Source organism: Gymnoscopelus microlampas (genome assembly GCF_963454915.1).
Source record: "Gymnoscopelus microlampas genome assembly, chromosome: 22".
NCBI classification, from domain to species: domain Eukaryota; kingdom Metazoa; phylum Chordata; class Actinopteri; order Myctophiformes; family Myctophidae; genus Gymnoscopelus; species Gymnoscopelus microlampas.
Genome location: NC_139959.1, coordinates 29,937,822 through 29,965,272, shown reverse-complemented (window position 1 = coordinate 29,965,272; position 27,451 = coordinate 29,937,822). Strand labels below are relative to the sequence as shown.

Below are 27,451 nucleotides of genomic sequence, written 5' to 3'. Positions count from 1 at the left end.
GTCTAAAGGCCAATTTATGCTTTGAGCAACAAGTTGTCGACCTACTGTAAATAAAACCAAAAATAAAAACCACCGCCGACAGTGTTGCGTACCTCTGGAGAAAATGACGCTTCATAAAATGTCACATACAGTGATTGTTCGGGAAGATGCATGAGACAACATCCACTTGTTCTTTGTTTACGTTTTGTGGTAATGCTGTCGTGTCAGCGATTCGCAGAGAGTATGAATGCTCAGAACTCAGAGACACGTCACAGTATGTCGACTCTTGTCGCTCCAACTAAGCATAAATTGGCCTTAACACCGACAGGAAGCAGCAGGGAAATATATAGCTGCTGTCAGGTAGAAACTTCATGTATCCATGTTTCAACTTTATTTCGTAAATGAATGCCCTACTTCATCATACAAGAGTGTCACACAAAAATAGTTAAATTAGCCAATCTGCTAGCTCGCAACGCCTCGCATCGAGCTTGCAGACTTTTTTTTAATTTTTAATAATCATCAAAATAAACGGTTTTGGACTTACAGGGTTTCCACTCGACAGCAACAATATTTTGGACGGGTGCTGTGCTTTAAACGATTTAAACCAGTTCAAAGCTGTCCCTGGGAGACCAGGGCCTATCGATCTCACTCACAACTTGTGTCTGTCTCTCTTCAGTGTCTGTTGCCATAGCGATAAACGGGGACAACTTGAAGGATCGGCCACGTAACACAACAAGGCACAAAAAGAAAAGAAAAAAGGGCTAACCGGGGAGACAGGCCTCGACGTCAATAAACCACTCAAAATCTAAACTTTTTGGGGGGCATTCTTTTGGGTTTTGTGGTCGAGGGGGGCGGCTCATCAATCTGATTACGCTTCAAAACAAACAAACAGCGCTTTTAATTCTGTGTAAACATTAAAAGTTTGGCTGTGTGACAAGGGTGGCGATCAATGTGGAGGGAAACATCTGTAATCAGACACCGCTGGGTGCCAGGAATCCCCAGCGCTACTGATTGCAAAACTAATGCGGACAAATCAATGGGTGGATCCTACCCCGCACCACCCCCGTACCGAAGACTGAAAACAGTGGAAGGAAAATATGCTATTCCAGACATTTCTATGTAGTGGCTGGCATGATTATTTCAAACTTTTGCCTCAATTAATGAACGGAGATTTTTTTTTAAAACTAGTCGATCAACAAGCTATTGTACGCCACCATTGTACAATAAAGTATAATACAGGGTTAAGTGGTTTATCAGACTAATCAATTAAGTAAATTATACTACTAGTTGTTTTTTTTCTCGTTTATATACAAGTAAAAAAAGAAAGAAAACTGCTTCTCGATTATCCTACATGAGCAAGATTAAATCGGTTATTTTTTTCATAACACCATTGTGCGACAAAGTATAAAATAAGATTTTAAGTGATTCATCGATTAATTGAAATGTATTTTCTTTGTAAAATAATTATTTGATGGTTCAAAAATGTATCAACAGAATAATCGCTATGGAAATAATGGATAATTGCAGCCCTAGTCATAAACATTTATTTTTAACCATTTGTGTGCACGTAAAAGCTGCACAGTGACCTGTGCCGGTCTAACACAATACGCCACTAATACGCCTCAGTTATTGCTTAGTTGCGTGTCGGTGGCCTGCGTCGAAAATAGCCGATCTAAGGAGGACTTAGAACGCGTCGCAGTGCGACGCGTTCTGAGCTTGTGGATCTGCTATTTTCGGTGCACGACACCAAGACGCAACTAAGTAAGAAACTAAGAAAATACATTTCTGATCTTGTGCGATATCATGAACCATCCAGATCTCTCAGGTCATCTGGGAAAGGTCTGCTTTCTGTCCCAAAAAACTAAAATAAATGTGGGGAAGCAGCATTTAGTTTTTGTGCACCACATATTTGGAACAAACTCCCAGAAAACTGCAGGTCTGCTGCCACTCTTATTTCTTTTAAAACACAACTAAAGACCTTTCCGTTTGCCACCGTCTTTGATTGAGTTATATTTCTTTTGTTTTCCTTTCTCTTCTGCACTGTAACTGTATCTGCTATTTTTGTACTTCTTTTGTTTTATGCATCCTAATGTTATTGTATAATTGTGTTCCCTTTGCTTGATGTTCTGTGTAAACTTTAAAGCACATTGAATTGCCTGGTTGTTGAAATGCGCTATACAAATGAAACTGCTTTGCCTTGCATTGCCCAAGTATAAATCAGCCTTTTAACGCAGCGTAAACATCCGTCAAGTAGAATCTGATGAAAGTCAGTGTGTTAACAACGTTTCTATCCGTAGCCCATTGATTCCCTCTCTCTACGTTGCTGTCATCCATACAGTCCCCGGCTTAATGGCAGTATGCCCCGCCGTCCAAAGCCATTCAAACCCAATCAATATAGCAGCATGGGTTTTTCCATCAGCGTTTGTTAACATCGAAAAATGTCACATGATGCGTGCATCTGCGCACGTGTGTGTGTGTGTGTGTGTGTGTGTGTGTGTGTGTGTGTGTGTGTGTGTGTGTGTGTGTGTGTGTGTGTGTGTGTGTGTGTGTGTGTGTGTGTGTGTGTGCGTGTAAATGCTGCAACGCCTTCCCACCCATTCGTTGCCATTTCTTCCACCGTTCTAAAAGTGCTAATGGTCCATACTTCATATATGCTTCCCTTCCCCGCAACGTTTTGTGTGTGTGTGTGTGTGTGTGTGTGTGAGAGAGTGAGTGAGTGAGTGAGTGGACTTATGGAGGGGTGGACTGGAGTGGGTCTCCTGCTGGGTGCAGGAGTGCTTTAGAGAATGTGACTCCTGATTTATACTCGGTAGCGCATTGTGTAGCGCAATATTTCTACGATGCTACACCGCCGCTCGACTAAGTACAAACCAGGCCCGAGTGTGTGAGCATCATGCATGTATAAAACACATGCACGGCCTTGTGCATCTGGCTGTTATATTTGCAAAGTAAATCCATTTGATTTACTTTGATTGAACGCTGCTTGGGAGAATTGCTGCGTAGCTATTAGCTTCTTTTTGTACCGTTTGTACGTTTCCTACACGCGTTTGTGCCAATAAGATTGTTAACCACTTGAACTCCAGCATCCATATTCTGGGGATGGCATTGGACATTCAGCTGAATTGTTACCCCGTCTCCTTCTTGGCTCCTGAATTGAAATGCATTCTGAAATTCTCCAGATATTTGGGCAACCCTTTTCCTATGCTAGTACAGCCTGATAAAAGCATCAAATACACTTTTACAGTTATTTTCATAATAACGTTTTTTAGATGTTTTGTTTTGTAAAGCGACTTAGGATCTAGAAAAGCTCTATATAAATTGCTTGTATTATTATTATTATTATTATTTTACTCTTTACTCTCTATTTTAATCTATTTTTACTTTTAGTGTGTGTGTGTGTGCGTGTGCGTGTGCGTGTGCGTGTGCGTGTGTGTGTGTGTGTGTCTCTCCAAGAAAATCTCCTGATTTTTCACAGTCTAATGTTGGCAGGTATGCTCTCTCTTGGCCAAACCCATGTCTAAACTTAACCACACTAAAAGTCTAACATTAGCTCAGATTAATTAATGAAACCAAACCAAACCAAACCCATGTCTAAACTTAACCATGCTAAGTCTAACATTAACTCAAATTAAACCAAACCCATGTCCAGACTTAACCATTCTAACAGTACCTAGGCTTAATTTAAATTAATGAATTGAACCGTCAAACAGTCTAACATCAACTACAATTAATTAATCAAAACACAACAAACCTAACACATGTCTAAACTTAAACCATATTGACGGTATACCTATTAATTCACAGTAAATTCATTCATTGAACCGTCAAACCCATGCCTGGTGTCTCAGTCGGTCAGTGTACTGACCATATGTTCCTTGTGTGTCGCGAGGACCCGAGTTCGAATCCAACTCCCATCATGTCTTGCATGTCTCCCATCTCTCTGACCTTGATTTCCTGTCTCTCTACACTCGCCTATCTGAAATAAAGCATAACAAATGACCAAATAAATGAAACACAAACAAAATCCACATCTAAACTTATCCATACTAACAGTGTCTAACCGTAACTCAAATTAATTAATCAATCTTCAAACCCATGCCTAAATGTAACCATACTAGTAACCATACTAACTATGGCTGCAACAGTTAATCAAACTATTTGATTCATCAATGATAAAAAAATATATATAATAAAATCAACTTTAATGAAATAAGACATTTTGAAACACAAATAATTTAGATTGTTTTTGTTACAGGAGTGCATATGGTATATGTTTATATACTATATGCTTACATTTCATATCAATCATTGTTAAGTTAACATCATTGACTGTCTTCCATTCTATAGTACGGCTTTTGGAGGAACTGAACTTTTCAGTTGCTCGTCACTTCAACTTTGCATGCAAGGGGGGAGGGACAGTCCATTATCAAACAGACCGTTGCTGTTAGGCAGAAACCATGTATCTCCATATTTCAACTAAATAGCAGAATAGCAGTAAATAGACATAGCAAATAGTAGCAAGCTCATCACGACACGGTGTGAGCTTGTAGATTGGCTATTTTTGCTATTTTGTAATGGTTTTACAATGATAATAAAAAGAACGATTTCGGACATAAAAAGGTTTCCACCCAACAGCAACAATATGGACGGCTGGTGTTAGTGAGATGCACAGCTTGACTTTTACAAGAGTAAGTGGTTCACTGTTTCCCAAACAGTGGGTCGGGACCCATTTGTGGGTTGTGGGTCCATTTTCGTGGGGTGAGTGAATATCTTTTTATTTTTAGTTAGTCATTTTTAGTTCATTCATTATTGTTTTAAAAGATTTTCTAAAGATTTCCACAAAATCTCACACATTTTCATGAGCTGAAAACAAATTCAAACATTTTTCAAAAAGAATTTCACAAATAAAATAAAAATGATCAAAGCAATTCCCTAAATTAGAAAACAAATGTTTGGCCTAGACAGCTGGCGTAGCGGTCCAGGCACCTAGACTCAAAAGTAGCATGACAGCGCGTTGCGGGTTCGAGTCCCGATCCTGAGAGCCTTTGCTGCATGTCACTCCCCATTTCCTGTCAGACTACTACCCTACAAATAAAGGCATAAAAGGAAAAAATAATTAATCTTTTAAAAAAAAGAAAACAAATTTAAGAAGTAGCGAAAATAGCAGATCTGCACATTTCTCTTTTGGGTCTCGAGCTAAAACGTTTGGGAACCAGTGGTTTATACTGTATGTGTACTGTAGCACCCAGTCACTCATAGAAGGCAGAGAGCAGATTGCTGAACACCCACTACCAAAACAATATCTCCAACTGAAGCCTTTTTTTGAAAAGCGAGGCCAGACTTGATTTGATCACTCCGTCCTGAACAGATCGATCTGTGGGCTTCGCTAAGGACATTTAACTTCCACTAACCCACTAAGAACGTCCCCTATGCCCTCGCCTCCTTCCTCCCCCTCTCTTCCCCTTCCTCATCTCTGTGACCCAGACACAAGTCCCCTGGCCCCCCTGGTCTCGTCCGGTGTGGAGGTCTGGTGTCAGTATGGACTTCCTGGGCTTGTAAGGGGGGGCTCGGTTTCCCTCAAGAAATATTTGCCGGGATGAAAAAAGGGCCCTCTGTATAACGCCATGAGATCGTGTGACACTAAAGGGGGCCGAGTCCACAGAGAGCGCCCTTTTGAGCTGGCAGCACCAGTCTGCCATGCATTTCTGTGGTAAAGACGGCGCTGGTGGCGCGCTCCCCCTTCCCAGCACTTCCCGGCGGCCGGCGTTTTTTTGGCACAGCGTCAAGCTGGACACAGTTCAACTTTTTTGGGAGAGGAGCACTGCTCTTTTCGTCCTCCTGGCTGTTGTCTCACAACACCGGTCATTTACAACCCGGCTTTGAATCATTACCACACGACCGTGAGACGTTCCATGCTTACGTTGTTTCAGCTAAGCTATTTGTGCTAATAACATGAATCGGGACGTTTGAGCGCAGCAATGGCCGATAGGTTTGAACGTTGCGCTAAGGACATGATATCGCTGCTGTTGGGTGGCACTAGCCCCAAAAAATAGCAGATCAACAAGCTCATAACGTGTCTCGTGTCAAATCGTTCCTCTTCCACTATATACGTACGTGGACGTCACCGAAAAACAAATCAAAATATGCTTTTAGAGCAGTTTCCCCAACAGTGGGGTCGGGACTTATTTTTGTGCGTTGTGAGCTTGTAGATCTTCTGTTTTCCCTTAGTTTGGGTCCCAGGCAAACGTCTAATTTCTCTAGTGGAGTCTTGAGCTAAAACGTTTGGGAACCACTGTTTTAGAGGACACCCGAGTTTCATCTGTATAATACCAGATCAAATCCCAGTCAGCCCAGCTTGATCTTGGAGGAGAAAGCGTTGGAGGGGGAGGGGGGGGCACTCTGACAGAGAGAGAATATTGCTGGGGGGGGGGGGGGGGGGAGTAGATTAAATGACAGAACCCCTTTAACCCATTCAAATCGGGAACGCATCTGTGTAACCACTTTAACCATTATTTTATACTTTGGCTATTCACAGAGTGCCGCGCTATGAGCTTGTAGATCTGCATTTTTTGGGGGAAAATCGTGAAAATATGTGCAAATCTTTGAATATATGTATTTTTTTTAATAACATTTTTGCTTCTCAGGATTCTACAAATGTCTTCTAAATCCTAACTTTTTATTTTAATTTGTTTTACTTATGTTGCTATATATATATCAGTGGTTCTCAAACTTTTTCATGTCAAGGACCCCAAAAATGATATGTATTTGGCCGTGGACCCCCATCTCAAAATATTTTGTTCCAGGGACCCCCAAAAGCAAAGATTTGAGTTAGTGTATATATATATATATATATAATATATATATATATATTTATTCAAAGATTTGCACACATTTTCACATAAAAATAGCAGCTATACAAGCTCATTGGCTATTTTTGAATAGCCAAAGAAATCTAAAATGACACAGATGCGTTCCCGAATTGAATGGGTTGAAAAGTCAGGTGAAAGCTATTTCTCATTGTGTCACAGTTGCAATGCAAAATCTTGATACTGCTTGGTCCTTGGTTGCATGCGAAAGCAAAAAAAAAAACGAAATCCTAAACCAAGTTGGATGCTTGTGCGCAACACATTAATCACCATCAACTATCAATAATACAGCAGCCACTTGTGTCTAAGATTCACAACACACAGGGGTGAAATCAATGCCCCCCCCTCCATTACCGACGGCCAGTGACTACAGAGTGTCCTGGCATGGGGACACAGCTAGTGTGAAGAGATGGGTCCATGAATGACGAGCCGCTCGTCACCGCGGCCATTCATTCACAGCATCGCATTACAATGACACGGTTGTCCCAGCGGGCCGACCGACCGCCGGAGCGCGGAGTGGCCGTTTGATACCACATGTTTACGGTGGCTACAAGATCAGCTAGGTTTTTTTTGGGGGGGGGGGGGTTGACAGATTAAGATGTCGACAGTATTTCGAATAACGTACATTCTTCATGATTCGATCAAGTGTTAGTGAGAGTCAAATAAAAGGTCAATTTATTTATTTATTTTAAAGCTAAAATAGCTTTCAGGCATACACAAGGAGTTCAACACTACAAGGAAATACATGAACCATTTGGGGGGCTTACCAATTTGCTGTGGTGATATTTGCAGTAGCCGCAGTATTTGACGTTGTCTGCATCTGAACCTTGTTCCTCACACAGCAGCCCGGCAAACTGGGCACTGAAGCACACATGATGACAGACACACACACACACACACACACACACACACACACACACACACACACACACACACACACACACACACACACACACACACACACACACACACACACACACACACACACACACACACACACACACACACACACACACACACACACAGAAAGAGAGGGAAAGAGACACAAACTTTAATTAGGCCTGTTAGAATTATTAACTGATCGCAATTATCCTACTATAATTCTAGTAACCTCTGTCTGTAGTGGTGAATAGGTGAAGCTACCCGGTTCTCCTCAGTGGCTAGAGCAATTGCTCTGATTTTGCACACAGCCATTGACCATTACCATCTGAACTTAACTGTGAAGCCCGTTTTTCAATTTCATCAAATCTCAGCTTCTTATTAGCGTTTTAGTGTAAAACACTGTCGCCATGGTTACGGGGCTGCCCAGCTATGGGACGAACTGCCTCCCGGGTTGCCAGATCATGTGCGCATATCCCCCCACGGATGCGTCGACCGGGTATGGTCTAGTTTGAGATAATTGCAATACTTTTTTGCATAATCGTTTCCATGTTGAACAATGTTCATATATTTTCAAATATAGTTGAAATAGTGGAAATGGCAGATGCACAACAGAGCATGTAGATAGGCTATTTCTTTTTTAAGTTTATTTATTATTATTTTTGTTTGAAAGTACAAAGTTATTAAAATATGTTTTTATGGCCTAAAAGCCAAACAGAAATGGATTTTTTATTGTAAATATGTTTCAATGCCGAATGCCAAAAACAATTTGTGTGACAATTAATAGTCAAGTAATATTTCACAATCGTGACATGACAGCCCTGACCTTAACCCATTAGGACCGGGTACGCATCTGTGTCATTTTAGATTTGAGCTAACCATTATTCTTATACTTTGGCTAATCAAAAATAGCAGATATACAAGCTCATACGACTTTGTATATCTGCTATTTTTGAATATATATATAATACATATATATATATATATATATATATATATATTTTTTTTTTTTATTTTTTTTTCAAAAATCTTTGCTTCTGGGGGTCCCTAGAACTAAATATTTTGATGGGGATCGGTGGCCAAAAACATAATTTTGGGGGTCCTTGACATGAAAGTTTTTCAGAAAAATGAAGACATTTGTTGAGACATCTGACAGTTACAAATGTTCGCTTTAAAAAATATATATTCAAAAATTTGCACAAATTTTCACAATTAAAAAAAATATAAGTAAAAATAGCAGATCTACAAGCTTGATGAGCTTGTATATCTGCTATTTTTGAATAGCCAAAGAAATCTAAAAATGACAAATGCATTCCCGGACTTCGCGGTGACTTTAGTACAGACGCTTTCAAGCTGACAACAAATAACAACAGTGACCATTCCAAGTACAGTGTGCATAATGCATATAAGCTTCTACTACCTTCTAGTTCTGTTTCCAGGATAGCAAATTAAAAAGTATATCGTCTCTGTTGGGTGGAAACCTCATATGTTCAAAACTGTTACTTTTCCATATTCAAATTCAAAAATAGCAAAAGTAGCAAATCGATCCGCTACTTTTGAGGATTTTGTATGACGCTGTAAGTATGATTAAGTGAGGCGTTCATTTACGAAAAAACACGAAAAGTTAAAATATGGAGATAACAGGTTTCTGCCCGACAGCGGACAAACATACGACTTTGGAAACTTTCTTGAGAGCTCCATCTTTGGTTCAATAAAGTTGGGAGTGATTTGAATGCGTCTCACCATGTGACGTGGAAGGCCTGTCGGCAGCCATGTTTGTTGCAGGTCATGCAGGCGCCGCTCGCAGCTTTACTCTCCCTGCCCTGATCCTCACAGATGTAGCACGTCTACACACAAACAAACACACACATTTCCATTATAGACACACAAAAGTGCATGGTTTAAAGCAAAATAGAATCTCATGACTCTCTTTTTGTTAGGCCAAGTCCCAATCTGCGATTTGAGAGTGTTTCCTAAACAATTAGCACATTGTGTAGAATTATTTTTTGTTCATATTGTTTTAAACCTATGTTCTACATTCCAGTTGCAGAAATCGCAGATCGAGGCATTAACATTTCCATTTATGAAACATCCCAGACCGTTAGGGTTTTTATGGAAGATGCTTCTGAACATGCATTCTATAGCTAGTTTGACCAATTCAAACACTCTTTAATAATCTATTCTATTGTTAGTTTGAACACTTCTATTACTCCGTCAATTTCATCTTAAAATAACTAATAACCGAAAATAGCAGATCTACGAGCTTGTAGATCAGCTATTTTTGGTCCACGACAGGATTCCATAAAATAAGATTGAGAACTTTAATCCATGAAAGTGTGAAACTAAACAGAACATAATTTGTGAGCTAACGGAAGTATGTTTTCTGTGCATAGACTTTAATATGTGTGTGTGAGTGTGAGTGTGTGTGTGTGTGTGTGTGTGTGTGTGTGTGTGTGTGTGTGTGTGTGTGTGTGCGCGCGCGCGCGCGCGTTACCTTATTGTAGCGGTCATGTGGTACAGACTGCAGAACAATGGGCTCCATCGTGGAGACGTTGGCGAACTCCACTTCAGGTATGTAGAGTGCACAGACCACATGGGCCCAGCCTAAACGCGCGCGCACACACACACACACACACACACACAGTGGAAAAAACGCCATAAATTAAGACGAATGTGTTAAACACACACACCCACGTAACACACACACGCACGCTACAAAATTACAATACAGTCACGTCATATGCACAAATTACAACACATTCATTGATAGCGTGAAACACAAATAATGGATACACTCACAGTGGGCCTCACACACGCACACACACACACACACACACACACACACACACACACACACACACACGCATAAAGGTGTCAGTCAGTGAAGGCAAACAGAGGGCAGTAGAGTGACAGGAGGGGGTCGTGAGAGATAAACGGCCGGGTTGACGAGGAGTTGAGGAGGAGCTGAAGGGAGGTGAGCAGGAGGTCAGATGGAGGTGGAAGAAGAGGGGGGGGGGGGCTCCGTTTACGTCCCCACACCCACCCCGCAGCGGAAACAAAAACAGGGCTTAAACTTACAGTTGAACCCCTGACCTGCCTTTGACCCTGTGAGCAGGACAGGAGGTATAAGGGGAGGGCAGGGGGGAGGGGCGGGGCGGATGGGGCGGGGTGTGAAACAGGAGCGTGTTGTTGTTTTGAAGTCCCCTCCAAGAATCTGAAGAGACCTATAAAACAGGACTATAAAAAGTGGCATGGCCATTTTCTTGCAGCCACCCCACCGCCCCTCACGCCCCCCCACCGGCCCGGCCCGAACCGAGCACTAACACTTTAACCACTTAAACCCCAGCATCCGTATTCTGGGGGACACTTTTTCTCAGGAAAATAACAGATCGACAAGCTCACAACGCGTTGTCTATTTTCAGCGTAGACATATAATGTAGAGTAAAAACAGAACGTATGGGGTTTAAATGCAACAACGTATGGGGCTTAAGTGGTTAACGCCCCTGGAAACGCCTGAGAAGAAGCGACGGAACCAAACAAAGTTGAGCGCCTCCGTTCGTACTGCGAACGTTGCTCGCCTAAAAAGGACTTATGTTTGAGCCGACAGCGCGGCGAGTCTACGTGTTCACGGCACAATCTCTGTTAGTTAATTTAACACCCATAGTGTAAAGAAGAACGGAGCTGTTAAGGGGACAGTTTTTTTTTTTTACACTCTCAGCGTTAAAGCGGCACTCTAGGATTGTGCTGTCTCAAAGAGTCTCCTTTTTGTCTCATACCAGATACATTAGAGTCTTTATTATTATCAAATTATTGGCTCAGGAATGCGACAAAAACAAAAAAATCTCCATGAATTCAATGCGAAAATAAGTACGTTTTTTGGTGAATTACTCCTTTAAGGCCTATATGCTTCATTGACCGGGTCCACCAAGGGGTTTCTGCAAGGCCCACTCCTTTTTTTCCTCTACAACAAATTAGGGTTGGGACCCGGAATTGAGGAGCCGCAATCGATTCCAGCACAATTGGAACCGTTTCCGGAACCGGTTTATCAGAGCTGGTACAGTATGTGGACTGACGTCTGCAATACAATTACAATACCAGTGGTTCTCTTGACTTTTTTATTTCAAGGACCACCAAAACGCACATACAGACCTGTAAGGGTCATCCCCTTTTTGTTACCACAGCTCTGACTCCTCTGGTGCGCTATGCTCTTAGAACAATGTTGTTGACTAAAACTAAAAGACTAAGATTTTGGTATTTAGTCCACTAGGACTAGACTAAGACTAAACAATTTCAGATGACTAAAATAGGACTAAAACTAAATGGTGTGTTATTCAAAAGACTAAGACCGAGACTAAATCAGAATTTGCTGTCAGAATTAACAATTATTTACACTGACGAAGGCTGGATAGCCGAAATGTTTGTCCTTTCTTGTAAAGACAAATTACAAGAAATTAAAAGAAACAAACTCACTCTGAGTGCGACCCGTCACCTGTTTAAAAGTATACTATTCAGATAGCGGGAGGCAGAGGGAGTGTAGCGCCCAGAATTACTTAGACAAAAAAAATGGGGTTGCAAAATCGTGGGATACATTTTATTTTATTCAAGTACACTACTCATCCCCGCAACGCACTGAAGAGCCTCAAGACATAATTGAGCCAATACTTTATCCCACTCAATCCGGGAACGCATCTATGTCATTTTAGATTTGAGCTATAACCGGCACAGAGTGCCGCGCCATGAGCTTGTAGATCTGCAATTTTTTTTAAATAATGAAAATTTGTGCAAATCTTTGAATATATATATTTTTAAAGCGAACATTTGAAACTCAAATATTTGCTTCTGGTGGGTCCCTGGAACAAAATATTTTGAGATGGGATCGGCAACCAAATATCATTTTGGGGATCCTTGACATGAAAAAGTTTGAGAACCACTGATATTATAGCAACATACGGTTTTCAGCAGAAAACTGATTTAGAAGACCTTTGTAGATGTGTTCCCAGAGCTGAATGGTTTAAAGACCTTAATGATTCTTTTCAAGGCTTCACAGTTGTGGGGGGGGGGGGGGGGGGGGGAGGCTCTTTGCGAACATTAGTATGAAAAAATAAATGAATGGAATGGTTTCCGAAGGGCTTTCAGCAGAATACTTTCATCTTGTGTAATTTATCGAGCTGCCAACAAGGGCACCGGTGTGTGTGCAAGAACCAACAACCTGAGACAGAGAGAGAATGCTTAACTCCTCCTTAACCCATTCAATCCTGGAACGCATCCAAAAGTGTCTTCTAAATCCTTTTTTTTTTTTAAACATGTGTTGCTAAACTTGCTAGATCAGTGGTTCTCAAACTTTTTCATGTCACCCCCAAAATGTCATGTTTTTGGCCGCGGACCCCCATCTGAATATATTTTGTTCCAGGAAACTCCAGAAGCAAAGATTTGAGTCAAAAATGTTCCCTTTAAAAAAAAAACACATTTTCAAGATTTCTCAAAAATAGCAAATCTACAAGCTCATGAGCTTGTAGATCTGTTACTTTTTGAATAGCCAAAGTATAAAATAAGGGTTATAGCTAAACTCTTAAAATGACAGATTGGATGGGATAAAGAGCTGGCTGAATAGCAGCTGGACCCTAATTGTAACCATCAATTACTGTAGTCGTGTTGTAGCAGGTTCCATTTACAGTACCCATGTCGTATTCTTTGCAATCTTGTAGATTGGAAATTGTATGAATGTATTTATTATTGTTTTAATTTTTCTGTACATCTCAGCTACAAGCTCACGACACGCTGTGGATTTGTAGATCTGCTATTTCTTTGGGGTGCGAGACACGATGCGCCGCAGCAAGGATAAATCAGACTTCACTGAGCCTGTAGTGTTTGCTCACTTTATTACTGTTCCACCTGAAATAACAGCGACTGCCTCGCACATCCACTAGAGAGGAGGACAACAACAGCACGGAGAACGAGAGAGGATAGAGGGAGGGAGAGAGGGAGAGCGGGGTCACGGGAAGGCTAAATAAGAGAGAGAGAGAGAGAGAGAGAGAGAGAGAGAGAGAGAGAGAGAGAGAGAGAGAGAGAGAAAGTAGTAAAACGGAGTGTGTTAGTGTTGTCCTCATGCTTCCCTGCAGGCCTGGACACAATCCCACAGCTGTGGCTCTCCCTGACTCACACTCACAGAATATTTACAGTCTCCAACAAGCTGACCTCCCCATGAACCCAGAGAGGAGACTCCTCACAGGGCCGAGAGAGCGCACTATACTGGGCCTGTTCCTCCCCCTCATAAACACGCACACTCATAAAACATAGATTGGCATGGATGGCACAGGGAGACAACACTCTCACACACACACACACACACACACACACACACACACACACACACACACACACACACACACACACACACACACACACACACACACACACACACACACACACACACACACACACACACACACACACACACACACACACACACACACACACACACACACACACACACACAATCAACAACAACATAACTCTCCCAGCATGTCTCACACGCCTTAAAACTTAGCCCTGCGTGACATACAATTAATGACCAAAATAAGCAAGGAAGGCAAAATACAAGTGTGTGTGTGTGTGTGTGTGCGCGTGCGCGTCCCACCTCCATTATCTGTCCTCTTGAGGGCTCCGTCTTTGTGAGGACACAGCTCGCACCTCTGTTGAGACAGAAACAACAGCGTTAAAGTCGAGGAGCGAGAGAAAGTGTCAACCGAAGCCGACCCGGCGTCGAGGAAAAACACAGAGCGGCACGTCGGCGACACCACAGGCCGTAAATACCGGCCGGTGTGTGTGTGTGTGTGTATGTAAACGACGTGCAGCCCTGTGAGGTAACTAGGCCACAGAGGAGGGGAAACCGGTGTTTACAGGGATTGTAAGGGCCTGAGCAACCTTGGCACAAGGCCATGATCTTCTTCAGTAAAACATCCTCGCTATCTACCGCCTCAGGCTGAGTCTCGGTCTCCTCCTCTTCTGTGTGTGTGTGTGTGTGTGTGTGTGTGTGTGTGTGTGTGTGTGTGTGTGTGTGTGTGTGTGTGTGTGTGTGTGTGTGTGTGTGTGTGTGTGTGTGTGTGTGTGTGTGTGTGTGTGTGTGTGTGTGTGTGTGTGTGTGTGTGTGTGTGTGTGTGTGTGTGTGTGTACACAAGTGAGACCTTGGGCAATTATCTCTCTGTTCCGTCCTTCTAAGCCTAACGGCCAAGGCAGTCTGCACTCCCACCAAGCCCTGACGGTCCAGATAGGCTGCCATGTGCACTAGGGCTGAAAATTCTGATTATTAGGGCTGGGCAATTAACCAGGTTATTTCTATTTTTTGTTTGTTTTACAATTGTGGAAAACAGTTAAGATAGTCAATCTACAAACTCACAACACGTTGCATCGCGGCACATTGTGAGCTTGTAGATATGCTAGTGATTATTCTATCAATAACTTTTTTGATTAATCTAATAATATTGACGCTAAACCACTTCAGCCCTGTTTTATACTTAACTTTTTTTTTTTTATATTCTAAAATAGTTTCATTTAGTTTTTTTCCCCCGCCTATAATGACATGGCTTAAATAGGGACACCAGGTTGAAAATGGTTAAGCTATATAGTTTTTTCTCTCCTTTTCTTCTCCCTTTCTTGCTCAAGACCATTAGAGCAATCAAGTCAAATGTCTGATTGCAGTTTTTTACTGCTTAATCTAGTTTTGTTTATCTGTTTGCTTGCTTTGTAATCCTGTATGTCGTTGGCATGTCGTTTAAAATTTCCCATCTCATCTGCTTAGCTTTATCCTAGTATACTTTAAGATCCTATTTATCTGTATCACCATGAACACTTTTGTATACCATGACATATATATGTAATTCATTAATATATAATATATCTTTACATTATCTATTAATATTATATTATGTTATCAATAAAATCTTAGCGTTTTGACAATTATTTGGGGGCCCACTTGCAATATCCTCAAGTTTGTTTTTCACTTGAAAAAACTACAGTAGGATAAAAACATGGCAGGCTGCCATCACTGTGTACCATTAGTACAGTAGTTCTCAAACTTTTTCATGTCAAGGACCCCCAAATTGACATGTATTTGACTGCGGACCCCATCTGAAAATATTTTGTGGCAGGGACCCGCAGAAGAGAAGATTTAGGTAAAAAGAAAAGAAAAAATCAAAATTATTCAAAATGTTCAAAACATTTTCAATATTTTTCAAATATTTACAAAAATTGCCAACATATAAAGTGGTTAAAATGATTGTGTGCTATGTTAACTACTTTAGCTGGGGGTCCCCCCCGATGAGAATCAATGCTATAGTACACACTGATAAGCAACACAACAGCAGCTTATCAAATGAATAACGGTGTGTTAGATTTGAGGTGTGTCAATACTGTCTATCATGCTTGCACATTGGCCCTTGGCTCTATGAAAATCTAACACACTCATTCATTTGGTTGGTGCAGCTGTGTTACATACTAATCTGCCATGTTTTTAATGTGCTGTAGTTTTTCACCTGAAGTGGAAATACTACGGTTGTCCGCTTTAACTGTCTTTAATTGCACGTTGCACATGCATAATGTTTTGTTGATGCTTTGATTTTACTGTGTACATCACTTTGGTCAATCTCGGTTGTTTTAAATGTGCTCTATAAATAAAGCTTGATTTGATTTGATTTGTTCTACCACCACATGGATCTAAAGTGTGGAACATGGAAGCCTTGTCAAACAGCTACTTCCTGTATCTCTCCGCAGACTCGGGTCAAAGCAGCGTTTACAAATATTTTAAATGTTTGTTTTAGTGTTATCTGCCAGATGGGTGGGCTTTTGAAACCTTTATCTAACCAGGTACTACAACGCAGCAGATTATCAATCTCTGTCTAACCCTAATAAGAACCCAGCATCAAGAGAGACACATACATACACGATAGTGCTGCACAATTAATCGAAAAAAGATTGTGATCTCAATTCAGACACCTATGCAATCTCGATTTTAAATTATGGCGTTTTTTGTTTTTTTTTACATTGATTTTTTATTTATTTATATATTTACAAGAGAATCGTGTGAGAATCGTGATCTCAATTCTTATAGAGGAAAATCGTGATTCACATTTGAGCAAGAATCGTGCAGCACTAATACACGACACATGTAGCAGCAGACAGTAAGATACAAAAGCAAATCAACAAATCACCTGAGCTGAACAATAATTACAAAAAATAATCAAAATTGCAAAATGATCTAGGGCTGTCCCCTGAAAATCCGACAACACGACTGCTGGTCATAATGCATTAGAAGCTCCGTAGAACAGCACATTATAACTACTAGGTAACACTTCTAGAATGCATCACAAAAAGCTGACAGGTACAGCATGATCACCACAGAGATTATGTGTAGCGATTTGCATGAGTTTTGGCAAAATATGGAAGAATAATAGCAAAACACACAAAAGTGTGTTTTGAAGAAAACAAAATGGCTGAAAACCTTGTCATATGAAAATGGGCGTGGCCTATGTGGTGAGTTTCATCTTGATCCAAGGAATCCAGAAAAAGGGGAACTTTGAATGTAGGACCTATGGTTCAAGAGTTATAGGCCAATTTGAAAAGAATTGCAGAGATAACATGAAAGTCTGACTCCCCCCTCCTCATTGCGAGATGGTTCTCAGAAATGAACAGTTGTGTTCCTCTTGAGAAGGTTACTTATCTTTTAAGAAACATTTTTGAAGATTTGGCAACCTTATTTGGACTATATGGAAACGTTGTCCCTACCTGTATCAGAGATGTTATAGGTTGTTATCTACAGCTATCTCAGACTAGATCTATTATTTCTTGAAGCTACTTAATGTTTATACAGCAGATTTGTCTCTTCTTGTTGTTCCTTTTTTCTTTTATGTACCTTTATTTTTGATTATGTTTTGATGTTTTATCTGTGCTATCCTTTATGTATGTGGGTTTGTATGTGGGGAGGGGGAGGGGTCAGGGGTGTGTGTGTGTGTGTGGGGGGGGGGGTGTACGTGTACTTTTGTGAAAAATGTCTTCTTTTTTTAAAGAAAAGAACTGCAGAGGTTCTTCCTTGGCCTACTGGGAGTGTGTGTGCAAAGTTTCACACCGATTGGTCAAACGGTGCCAGAGATTAGCGGTTCATAGACAGACAGACAAGACTCACACAGGAGTGAAAACATAATCCCTCACCTTCGGCTGTTCCGGCCTCCTGACAGCAGAAACAAACGCTATTCACCTGTTTCCTAGGCTGTGTGTTTTCCTGTCGATTTGATCCAATGAAATCCAATGAAACTGGTCAGATGACCAATGATATCCAATGAAATCGACAGGAAGTGGAAAACACACAGCCTAGGAAACAGGTGAATAGCAGGCAGCGCCTTTTCTTCATAAAAAGGGCAGACAGTGTGAACATACCCTTATGGGGCTCATCTCAAGAGCCTTCATATTCACTTTACACTCAGCTAGCAACCAACAGATGAAATGTCTCCTCCGATACACATCACCACCAGTCACATTTGACAGTGGAGAGTTTCACCAGGAGAGCGTAACGTATGCAGAGGAACTTGCCATCCCTCCCAGGTCCGCTCCCTGCAGAAGGAGTTGCTAATACAACAGAGATCGTTCACCCCTGCTCACTTCCCACCCTCGAACGTGCCCAATGTGTTTGTTTGTCCAGTCTGAGGCACCACAGAAGAATCAAACCCCAGTCTCCATGATGGTGGGCAAGAACTTTACCCCTGTGCCACCACCATATATTGATGAATAATCACAGTCCTGTGTCGTGTGTTGCGTGTCTTGTCAGGGCACACCATATTTTTTGTCTACGAATTTACACAAAACCCACTATGAATGGATGAAGTATTTAGACTCACCACACGGGCTGCTCTCTCCTGAGATTCACATTTCCTGCAAAACCATGGTCCAGTGGGCACCTGTACGATGCCATAACAGGCTGGGGAGGAGAGGGGAAACAGAGAGGAGAGGAGAGTCAGTCACAATGACAAAAAAATATCCTGCAATCAGTATTCCTCCACATTTACTGGACAAATATAACCACATTTTGAGTTAAGCTTAACTCTTCAGTTTTTGTTAAACAATGACAGTTGACAATCGTATCAGGTAGTCAATATTCATGCAGAAACTTTGGTTTCTGCATGAATATTCAAAAGGTTGATTCTCCTGACCTCAACATATTGCAGGTTACCCAGTTGACCTATCCTAACTAATACAATATCGTAGTGCAAAGGTACTCAAATACAAATCTTGAAGGTGCACAAATATATTTTTGATTAAGACAAAGGTCAATTTATTAAAGTTGGTCAAGCCAAGCTTATACAAATCGGATCCCCTCCTAACAATACAGGGGTGCAGAGAATGAAAATATTTCATTTCACTTTGACAAATATTCCCCTCCAAAAAGTCTTCTGTTAATAACCAGGAGAGGTATTGTGTGGCACAATAAAGAACACTTTTCTTTTTAAACCCAGACCAAAAGGACCCTAAGAAAGGAGGACAAATTGTAGTGCTTTTAATTTGAACAACAATTCAAATACCATTTCACACCCCCTCCAAGAATCCCCCAAAACTATATAAGGAAGAACCCTCATTTTACAAACAGACAAGGGAGCACAGGAAAGGAGGGGGGAAGCTGTAGTGCTGTTCTTGCACTAAAGGTGAATCAAGTGGGTGAATCAAGTGTCTCAGGAATTCAAATATTCACATACACATGCTAAAATGAAATGTACTTTTCCTTTTAACAAAAAAAAATCTCCTATCCTCTGGTAAACAGATGGCAAGATCTCAGTCAGTAAGGTGCAAAAAAAGAACTATGGTGCATTGTGTCAAACACTGCTGCTTAATGAGAGAAATTGCAGAATGTTTGACTGAAGTGATGGACACCATGTTTGAAGGCAAAGACATTTTTTTTGAAGGCTGTGCCTTTGTGATGTATTCCATCACAAGGGCACAGCTTTGTGATGGAATACAAACCGCAGAGTGCATTTCCCAAGCAGTGGATGAGTCCACTGACACCACTGTTAATGCTCAGTTGATGGTGTTTGTGAGGTATTATGATGACGCAAAGGGGGAGTTAATTGAAGATGTGTTGGGCATGGCAAACCTCAGTGGACAAACAAGGGGGTGGGAGACATTTATAAAGCAATATCAGAAATGCTGAATGAACAGTGAATCAGTCTACATTCAGAGCATTGCATGCAATGAATAAAACGGAGAATTCTGACTCGCGGTGGCGGTAACTCGCACAATAATACAAATTATATACATCTAAAACTATAATTTGGCCAAGATCCGCAGAGAGTTGTGCCGCGGCCCGGTCATGGACCACGGTCCGCCTATTGAAGACATATGGCGTAGTGGTTGGACTTCCGGGTTATTGTTCAATGTTATCGTTTCCGTCTTATTCTTTGTGTGATTCTTTGTCTCTGCTATGTTGTAGCTATGTTCGTCTACTTTTAATTGTTCACTATACATTTGTATTCCTTCTTTGGGCCATATTTTGCCTCAGTAGCGAACCACTTTATCCTTCTTCTTCATGTAGATTCCGCCACACTTGATGCCTTACGGCACTTTGCTGCCTCCCACAGGTCGGGAGGATTTTTTTTGTTGTTACCACAATTTCTCTTGGAATTTGTTGTTCACAACAGTAGTCCGGGACGCACAGACTTTGATTTGAATGCGTCTTTTCTTAATATAATACGTCGGAGATGCAGGCCTATCAGCATCACTGTAAATGTACTTTATGTGTAAGCCTGATGCTGTGATCATACAAGTGGTGACAAAGCAACAGGATACAAGTCATTTTCAATGGAAGCCAGTGACATAAAGCTATAAAACTGATGCCCGACACTTATCGCAGCATGACAGGTGTGACGCTCTACCATTTTTTTAAAGCATTTTTCAGCATCCAATGACGCGGTTTAGCGTCAATCAATCGTGTTTTTGTTTCACCGTTTACACTGTCTTCTCTCTCCTCACAATTCCTGCTCAGTTCCGTAACAGGAAGAAAAACTAATTCTCACCGTTAGCCAGTTCGCTGGGCTATTTAACCCTGCCATTTTTATTGACACTGTGTGGCTTGAACAACATTTCAGTTATTCTATAATCGTGCGAGTGACAGTCATTGGCGGTCATCAACAAACATGCAAAAAGACTATCACAATCGCCATAGAGCACCAAAGTCTGACATCACTGCCGCTAAATGGCGCTATCCCAGGGGTCACAGCGTTGTTTTTTGTATTGGATTTCTCATTGGGGAATCTTAGATCACGTCATATAAGAACTGTACAGAAATAAACAAATCACCCCGCCGATTTTACTCATATGGATAGGAAGCATCATCAACTGACAGAAAAGCTGTACTAATTTAGGGTAACAAACACAGACGTTATCAAATGTAACTCAATATCATAAACGACACAGAGTCCCCATACCTGACAAAATCGCCAGGGTGGTTTGAAGTATATTTTATTATTTTTGGAACGTAGTTTTATATGACTGATCTAAGATTCCCTTATGGGAAATCCAATATAAAAAATAAAGCTGTGACCCAGGGGTAGTGACCCAGGGGTAGTGGGAGTGATATCAGTACTATTAATGTTTTGTCTGTTTGTGGGTTAAGCGATTGCCACCAAAGTTGAGCTTGTGAGCGTCCTGTGGATGTGCAAAGTTGTACAATTGTACAATAAATGCATGACTTTTCTTTTTTAAGGCTGGCGCCAGGTATAAAAGAGTCTATGTGCAAATCACCGCTTCTCTGTCACAGTTTAAGGTGGCTCACCGGTTAGGGGGCTTTAAGCTATTGTACTCCTCCCCACCCTGAATAGTAGTCCTTTGACTTCAGGATCATATCTTGAAATTGTTGGCAGATTCAGTTGAATTTGAGTTCAGAGGTGGAATAACCATGAGAATAACTGAATGGATGGAGTGGTAACCATACAAAAACATGATCAACTGCCCCGATATAAATACACAAAGGCTGCCGACGACTCTGTCCATTTCCTACGGCGCCGGCACAACAATATCATCAAAACAAGCTGCACGTGTGCACTGCTGTAGGATGCAGATCTACAGTCTCACAACGCATCGCAATGCCATGCGTTGTGAGCTTGTAGATTAGCTATTTTATATACTTTAGTTTATAGTATAGTATAAAATATGGCTTACATGTTTAAAAGCAGGGAAAGAACACACATGAACTCATGATATTGCAGTATACAAAATCCCAGACGACATCTAGTCTGGCATCAATACAGATATAATATTGATATATTGCCCCGGTCCAAACCTTTGTCACAGATTTTCATGGAAATAGTATAATAATATTAAATCACACCACATACAAAATGTGTGATGATGTGATCTATCAACTGGACTACATCTCAGCTCAAATGGCCCTGGTACTGCACATTATTTCCCCCAAAAACAAAAGCTCACATTGTGGCGTTTCTGTTATGATTGCACTATGACACAATATCAATAGCTTAAGCAGCTTTTTGAACATTGTTTTGTTTTTTCCTGTGCTCAACACTCATGGATGATGGAATATGGATATAGAATTTGGGGATAGCTCAGCAGGTAGAGCACTCTTCTTTGGACCACAAGGTCCTGGTATTGATGCCGGCACTGCCAACTCAGCATGTGAGTAGCACAGCTTCGGTAACCAAGTCGTGCGGTAAGTACTGGGAGCTGATGGAAGTCCACTTCAACAATCCATCTCCCAGCGGTCTAGTGTATAGAAAAGGAGATAGACACTCTCGTTCTCTGTCAATACCAACAATAAGCCACTCTGACCTACTTACTTGAGTTTGTAGAAAGAAATATTTATTCTAAGTCCCAGCCTGATACAAATGACTAAGAGTATAGCCTACATGGAACCAGGAGCAATGTGACTGGAACTCTTGTCCTTTCATAGAAATTGTAGCTTCTTGAAATATGGATATAATCATAATGGAGTCCAGCTGATCACTGTCTTGGCAAACTGTGTTACTGTAAATAGCTTACCTCCACAAGTTTATAGATTATCTCTGTCCTGATCAGACGGCCATAATCCACTACAACAGCATTAATCCAGACATTTGATTTGAAAATGAAATGCTTAGCTTGTTGGCTTAAGTCAAATAATCTATAAACTGGACATGAGAACAATTAACTTCTGATATTCTGTGTACAGTGTGTGTGTCTGACTATACCGACATGTTGAAAATGGCTTATTAATTCAGTTGAAGACTCTTCAAGAGCATACATAAGGTGCAAACCATTGTTTCAAAGTCAGAGTAAATCTAATTAATAAATGTGACACACTTCAACATACAAAATAATACAGCGACATTTTAACCAGTAAGACTCCCTAATCGGGAGATAAGCGACCGTAGGTCACATGTATACAGAAGAGGGCTGTAACGGCGATTGGTTCCTAGTTGTGAGCTGCAGTGGCAGGGGGTCCTCCACTGGGGGCGCCACCACTTTTGCATCCGTTCTGGAGCACCAGGAGTGGGTGGTCCCCGGGAATGCCCCGTGAGCAGCCCCGTTGGGGTGGTCATTTGGTAATTTGTCCACATGTGCTCATTTTTTACACTTGGGGGTCCCTGGAGCTCCGGGGGTCCTTGGAGGGTGTAGTTTGGCAGGTAAGGAGTGTGTGTGCAAAATGTGGCATGGATCGGGGCAATGGGTGCGGAGATATGAGCAGGGCAAAAGTGTGACGTGTGTGACGGAGTGACGGACGGACACCTGGAGCAGCTTTCTGTAGTAAGTGCGACCTACGGTCGCAATTAAGTAATCATACATTTATTTCTCTATGGAGATAAGTGTAAATCTACTGTACATTAATTGGATTTCAACTGTAAATGCCTGATAGTCATATCAAGAGTATGACAGTCTAACATCTCCTGATACAATACTTTGTTTGGGACAAGTATTTTGTTTGCAGGTTTTGCTCAAGAGAACGTGTGCATTTGTATATTTAATTAGTTACTTAGTACTTAGTATATTTGATATTTGTTTTGATATTTGACATTTTTTACTTTCACTCTTATCTATTTACAATTGTAAGATCAATTCGTAGGAACCATAGCCCAAAATTATTGAATCTGCGCTTTAATGCCTGGTGTAAACTTGTGATGTGACAACAAACTTTATTATGAAGTTGAAATAAACGTACAGGCCACCACACAGGAACTTTAATCACATTGCTCTTCAGTAAGAGCGCCTGTCATGACCGTTTATTTAAACGTTTCTTTAACTTCCTTAAGATTTAAGTGACTCAACTCTTTTTAAGTCTACAGTCCGCTGATTCGACGTGATAGCAATGTGCATTGTTTACAAAAACAGTACCGTGCATTAGCAGTTACTGTACAGTTCTACACATGCTGACCTGTCAGCACAGTTGGTTGTCAAAACACATGTACACTTGGCCTATGTCCTAGTTGGCCTATGCCCAGAAGCTACTTCGGTTGGTAAACATTGCAGGTTATCAGAGTGGCATGCTTGTAGTGGGGAACGTAGCAGCACTGCTTTCTATGTACCAGAGGAGGCCTACATGCAAATAAGCAAAACGACAACAATTGTTTACTTGCCAAATACCAATTCGATCCAAAAGTGTAAACAGAACAGCACTCAAGGACTGGATTTCACCATTGGCCCCCTCTACCCCTTGTACACAGTAAAATAATCACTTGTTCATGTTATGGAAAATCCATTTGTATACTCTCAGAGTTGCGAGGACTGGATCTCAACATTGGAAGCAGATTGACCCCCAGCCTTGTACACAGTAAAAATCATCATGTTAATTTTAGCCATGTGCAACTCTTGACAGTATACAAATGGACATGAATGGTCCATTTGATTCCATTTTGTATACTCTCACAGTCGCATTGTTAACTGAACCCATGATTTCACACACATGTATACAGGCAAATAATCACTTGTTCATGTTAGCCATGTGTAGCATTTGGTTCCATTTGTATACTCTCAAGAGTTATGAGGACTGGATTTCAACATTGGAAGCAGATTGACCTACCCAGCCTTGTACACAGTAAAATCACCACTGTTAATTTGGCCATGTGCAACTCTGACAGAATACAAACGGACATGAATGGTCCATTTGATTCCATTTTGTGAGTTACGAGGAGGACTGGATTTCAACATTGGAAGCAGATTGACCCAAAGCCTTGTACACAGTAAAATCACCAATTCTAATTTAGCCATGTGCAACTCTTGACAGCATACGAAATGGAACCAAATGGACATGAATGGTCCATTTGATTCCATTTTGTATTTGTATACTCTCTCTATCAGAGTTAAATAACCCCATGATTTCACACACTGTATACAAGCTAGAATGGCCCTCCTCATGCCCTCATGCAGCCAATCAATCCAGGCCAACACAGGACGACCCCTGACCATGGCTGACCGTAACCTTGGACCACCACATAACATCACATCCCCCCCTATATGTCCTGTGACTGTCCAGGGCTCTCTTACCTTGGTGCACCGCAACGTTGCAGCCGTGTCCGTCGCAGTAGACCAGCGGGTTCTCTGCCCAGCCTCTCTCGTCCGAGCACACGCAGCAGCCTCCGATCATCTCCTTCATGTTTCACTAAACCACAACAACCACCGGGGCAAGCAACGTCCGTCGTCGCTCGTCGTGTCAGAACAGACGGACGGACACACAAACACACACGGTCACACACACAAGCGGCTTTCTATCGTCTATCTTCTATCTGTTGTTCTGCGGCGGAGTGGAGGAGACACACCAGCGGCGGCAGGCTGGCCGACATGCGAGGATTCCGGCCTGGCTGGAAGAAAACCAAACCTTCCCCCCGCACCGCACGGTGTCACGGCACGGTCCGGTCCGCTCGGTCCCCGGCCGCTGGAGAAATAAATAAATACCTTATGCGTTAGGTTCCGCTCGGTCCGGACGGCATGGTTATTTTTTTAAAGTCGTGTTTACATTGCTTGTATTTTTCCCCCCCGACAGCGTTCTTTTTTTTTTTCTTTTTTCTTTTTTTTTTCAAAACATCCACTACTACTTCTTCATCGCGGCGGGGTTGAGCGAGAAGAAGGAGAAGCGGAGCTAGCGGCGACGTCGAGGGGAAGTGCGTCATCACGCAAGGAAGGAAGGACTCTTCACTGGCCATATGTACTGTTTGGCTTCAATAATAATAATAGTAATAGTAAGAAAACATAGGTATTTATAATTCATTTGCTCATTATTCTAGCTAAATTGCACATCATAAATCCATTTTTCCCCCATTGTATTTGAGATTGAAGCCAAGCAGTTACATTAAAACAATTTATGAATCAAAAAATAAGAAAGCTGCAAGAACTGTCCTTTTTTAAATTATTATTATTAATCAAATGTTTTATTATTATTGTTGTTTTTCCATGTATACAGAGATAAAGGGGAACAAAGCAACAACAAAAAAGGGAATACAAATGTACACCTGTAGGCTACTGTCTGTAACTATGTACTAAAAAAAATAATTGTCCTTTTGTGTTCACTCTTTAATGTTTTCTGTTAGTAAATCCCCCATGGCTCTAATGTTGTTGTATTGATGTATTAATAACTTATTTGTTTGTGTTTGTTTTGTATTGTATGCCATGATTGTTATAAATAAAGATTTGTGGAAAAGAAAAAAAAAGTGACGGCAAGCGTGAGCGTGTGTAGCCTACGTACCTCTGACAGGCTCTGACAGTGGATGAAAGGAGGGGTGTGATTGGTCCGTCCCCCTCTCTCTCTCACACACACACACACACACACACACACACACACACACACACACACACCCCAGAGAACGGCCCCGTGCCATTTTAGTTCCCACATGGCTGAGGAGATGCTTTTGAAACTTTGTAGCACCACGAGGCTGTCAGTGTGGATGGTTACCGTTGATACTTTCAGGGTTACAAAGCATGGTTACTGTTGATACTTACAGCGTTAGAGAGAGCAAGGTTGTTACTGTCGTTATTATAGGGTTACAGTGCATGGTTTCTTCTCTTGATACATACAATGCATGGTTACTGATGATTGTTACTGTTGTTGACTGTTACGTTGGTGCAGTAAGTTAAACGTTAAAGTTGTTCCTGTTGGTTGTTAAATGATTACAGTTGATTAGTATAGTTGTTACTGTTGGTTGTTACAATGCATTGTTGCAGTGGATTGTTACATTTGTTAGGGCTGGCTGTTACATGAATACAGTGGTGTGTTCTAGGTTTTTTTGGAGGGCAAAAGATAATCATTCCCTGCAGGACATGCGCGTGATCGCGGTCGCTCGCGCGTGGTCAATGGATGAAATGGTTTGTAGAGGGCTACGCTTAAAACAAAAATCTGCACGTCATACTACGTATATAGCATAACACGGTAGAACACAGCACTGCATGAATAACAGTTGATTACAGTGGATTGTTACATTGTTACTTCCAGTTGATTGTTACATTGTTACAGTGCATTGTTGCAGTTGATTGTTACAGTGAATTGTTGCAGTTGATTGTTACATTGTTACAGTGCATTGTTACATTGTTACTGTTGGCACTATGGTTGTGGTGGACTGGACACTAATGAAGTATATTTATGTTCAGATTTATATGCAGAAGTTTGCTAGGCCTTGTGTAGGCTAGCATAGTGGACCTGGTTCTTCGCAAGTCAGTGCATTCATTAGGTGGTTTCAGAGACTTGCAAGGTTCTGTAAATGCATTGTGAA

At 41.4% G+C, this 27,451-nt stretch overlaps 1 protein-coding gene across 2 annotated transcripts in view; it reads right to left on the bottom strand.

Annotated features, from left to right (window-relative positions):
• Positions 1 to 25,801, bottom strand: part of mllt10 (MLLT10 histone lysine methyltransferase DOT1L cofactor) — a 69,154-nt gene extending 43,353 nt beyond the window's left edge. For both annotated transcript variants that reach the window (XM_084048791.1, XM_084048792.1), the window contains exons 1-7: positions 25,236 to 25,801; positions 18,611 to 18,690; positions 14,362 to 14,416; positions 10,219 to 10,328; positions 9,468 to 9,571; positions 7,613 to 7,706; positions 3,845 to 3,955 (exon numbers count right to left, since the gene is read on the bottom strand). In XM_084048791.1, the coding sequence (XP_083904917.1) occupies positions 3,845 to 3,955; positions 7,613 to 7,706; positions 9,468 to 9,571; positions 10,219 to 10,328; positions 14,362 to 14,416; positions 18,611 to 18,690; positions 25,236 to 25,344 (663 nt within the window). In that variant the 5' untranslated portion in view covers positions 25,345 to 25,801. The remainder of the gene's footprint in view (positions 1 to 3,844; positions 3,956 to 7,612; positions 7,707 to 9,467; positions 9,572 to 10,218; positions 10,329 to 14,361; positions 14,417 to 18,610; positions 18,691 to 25,235) is intronic.
• Between the last annotated feature and the right edge of the window lie 1,650 nt (positions 25,802 to 27,451).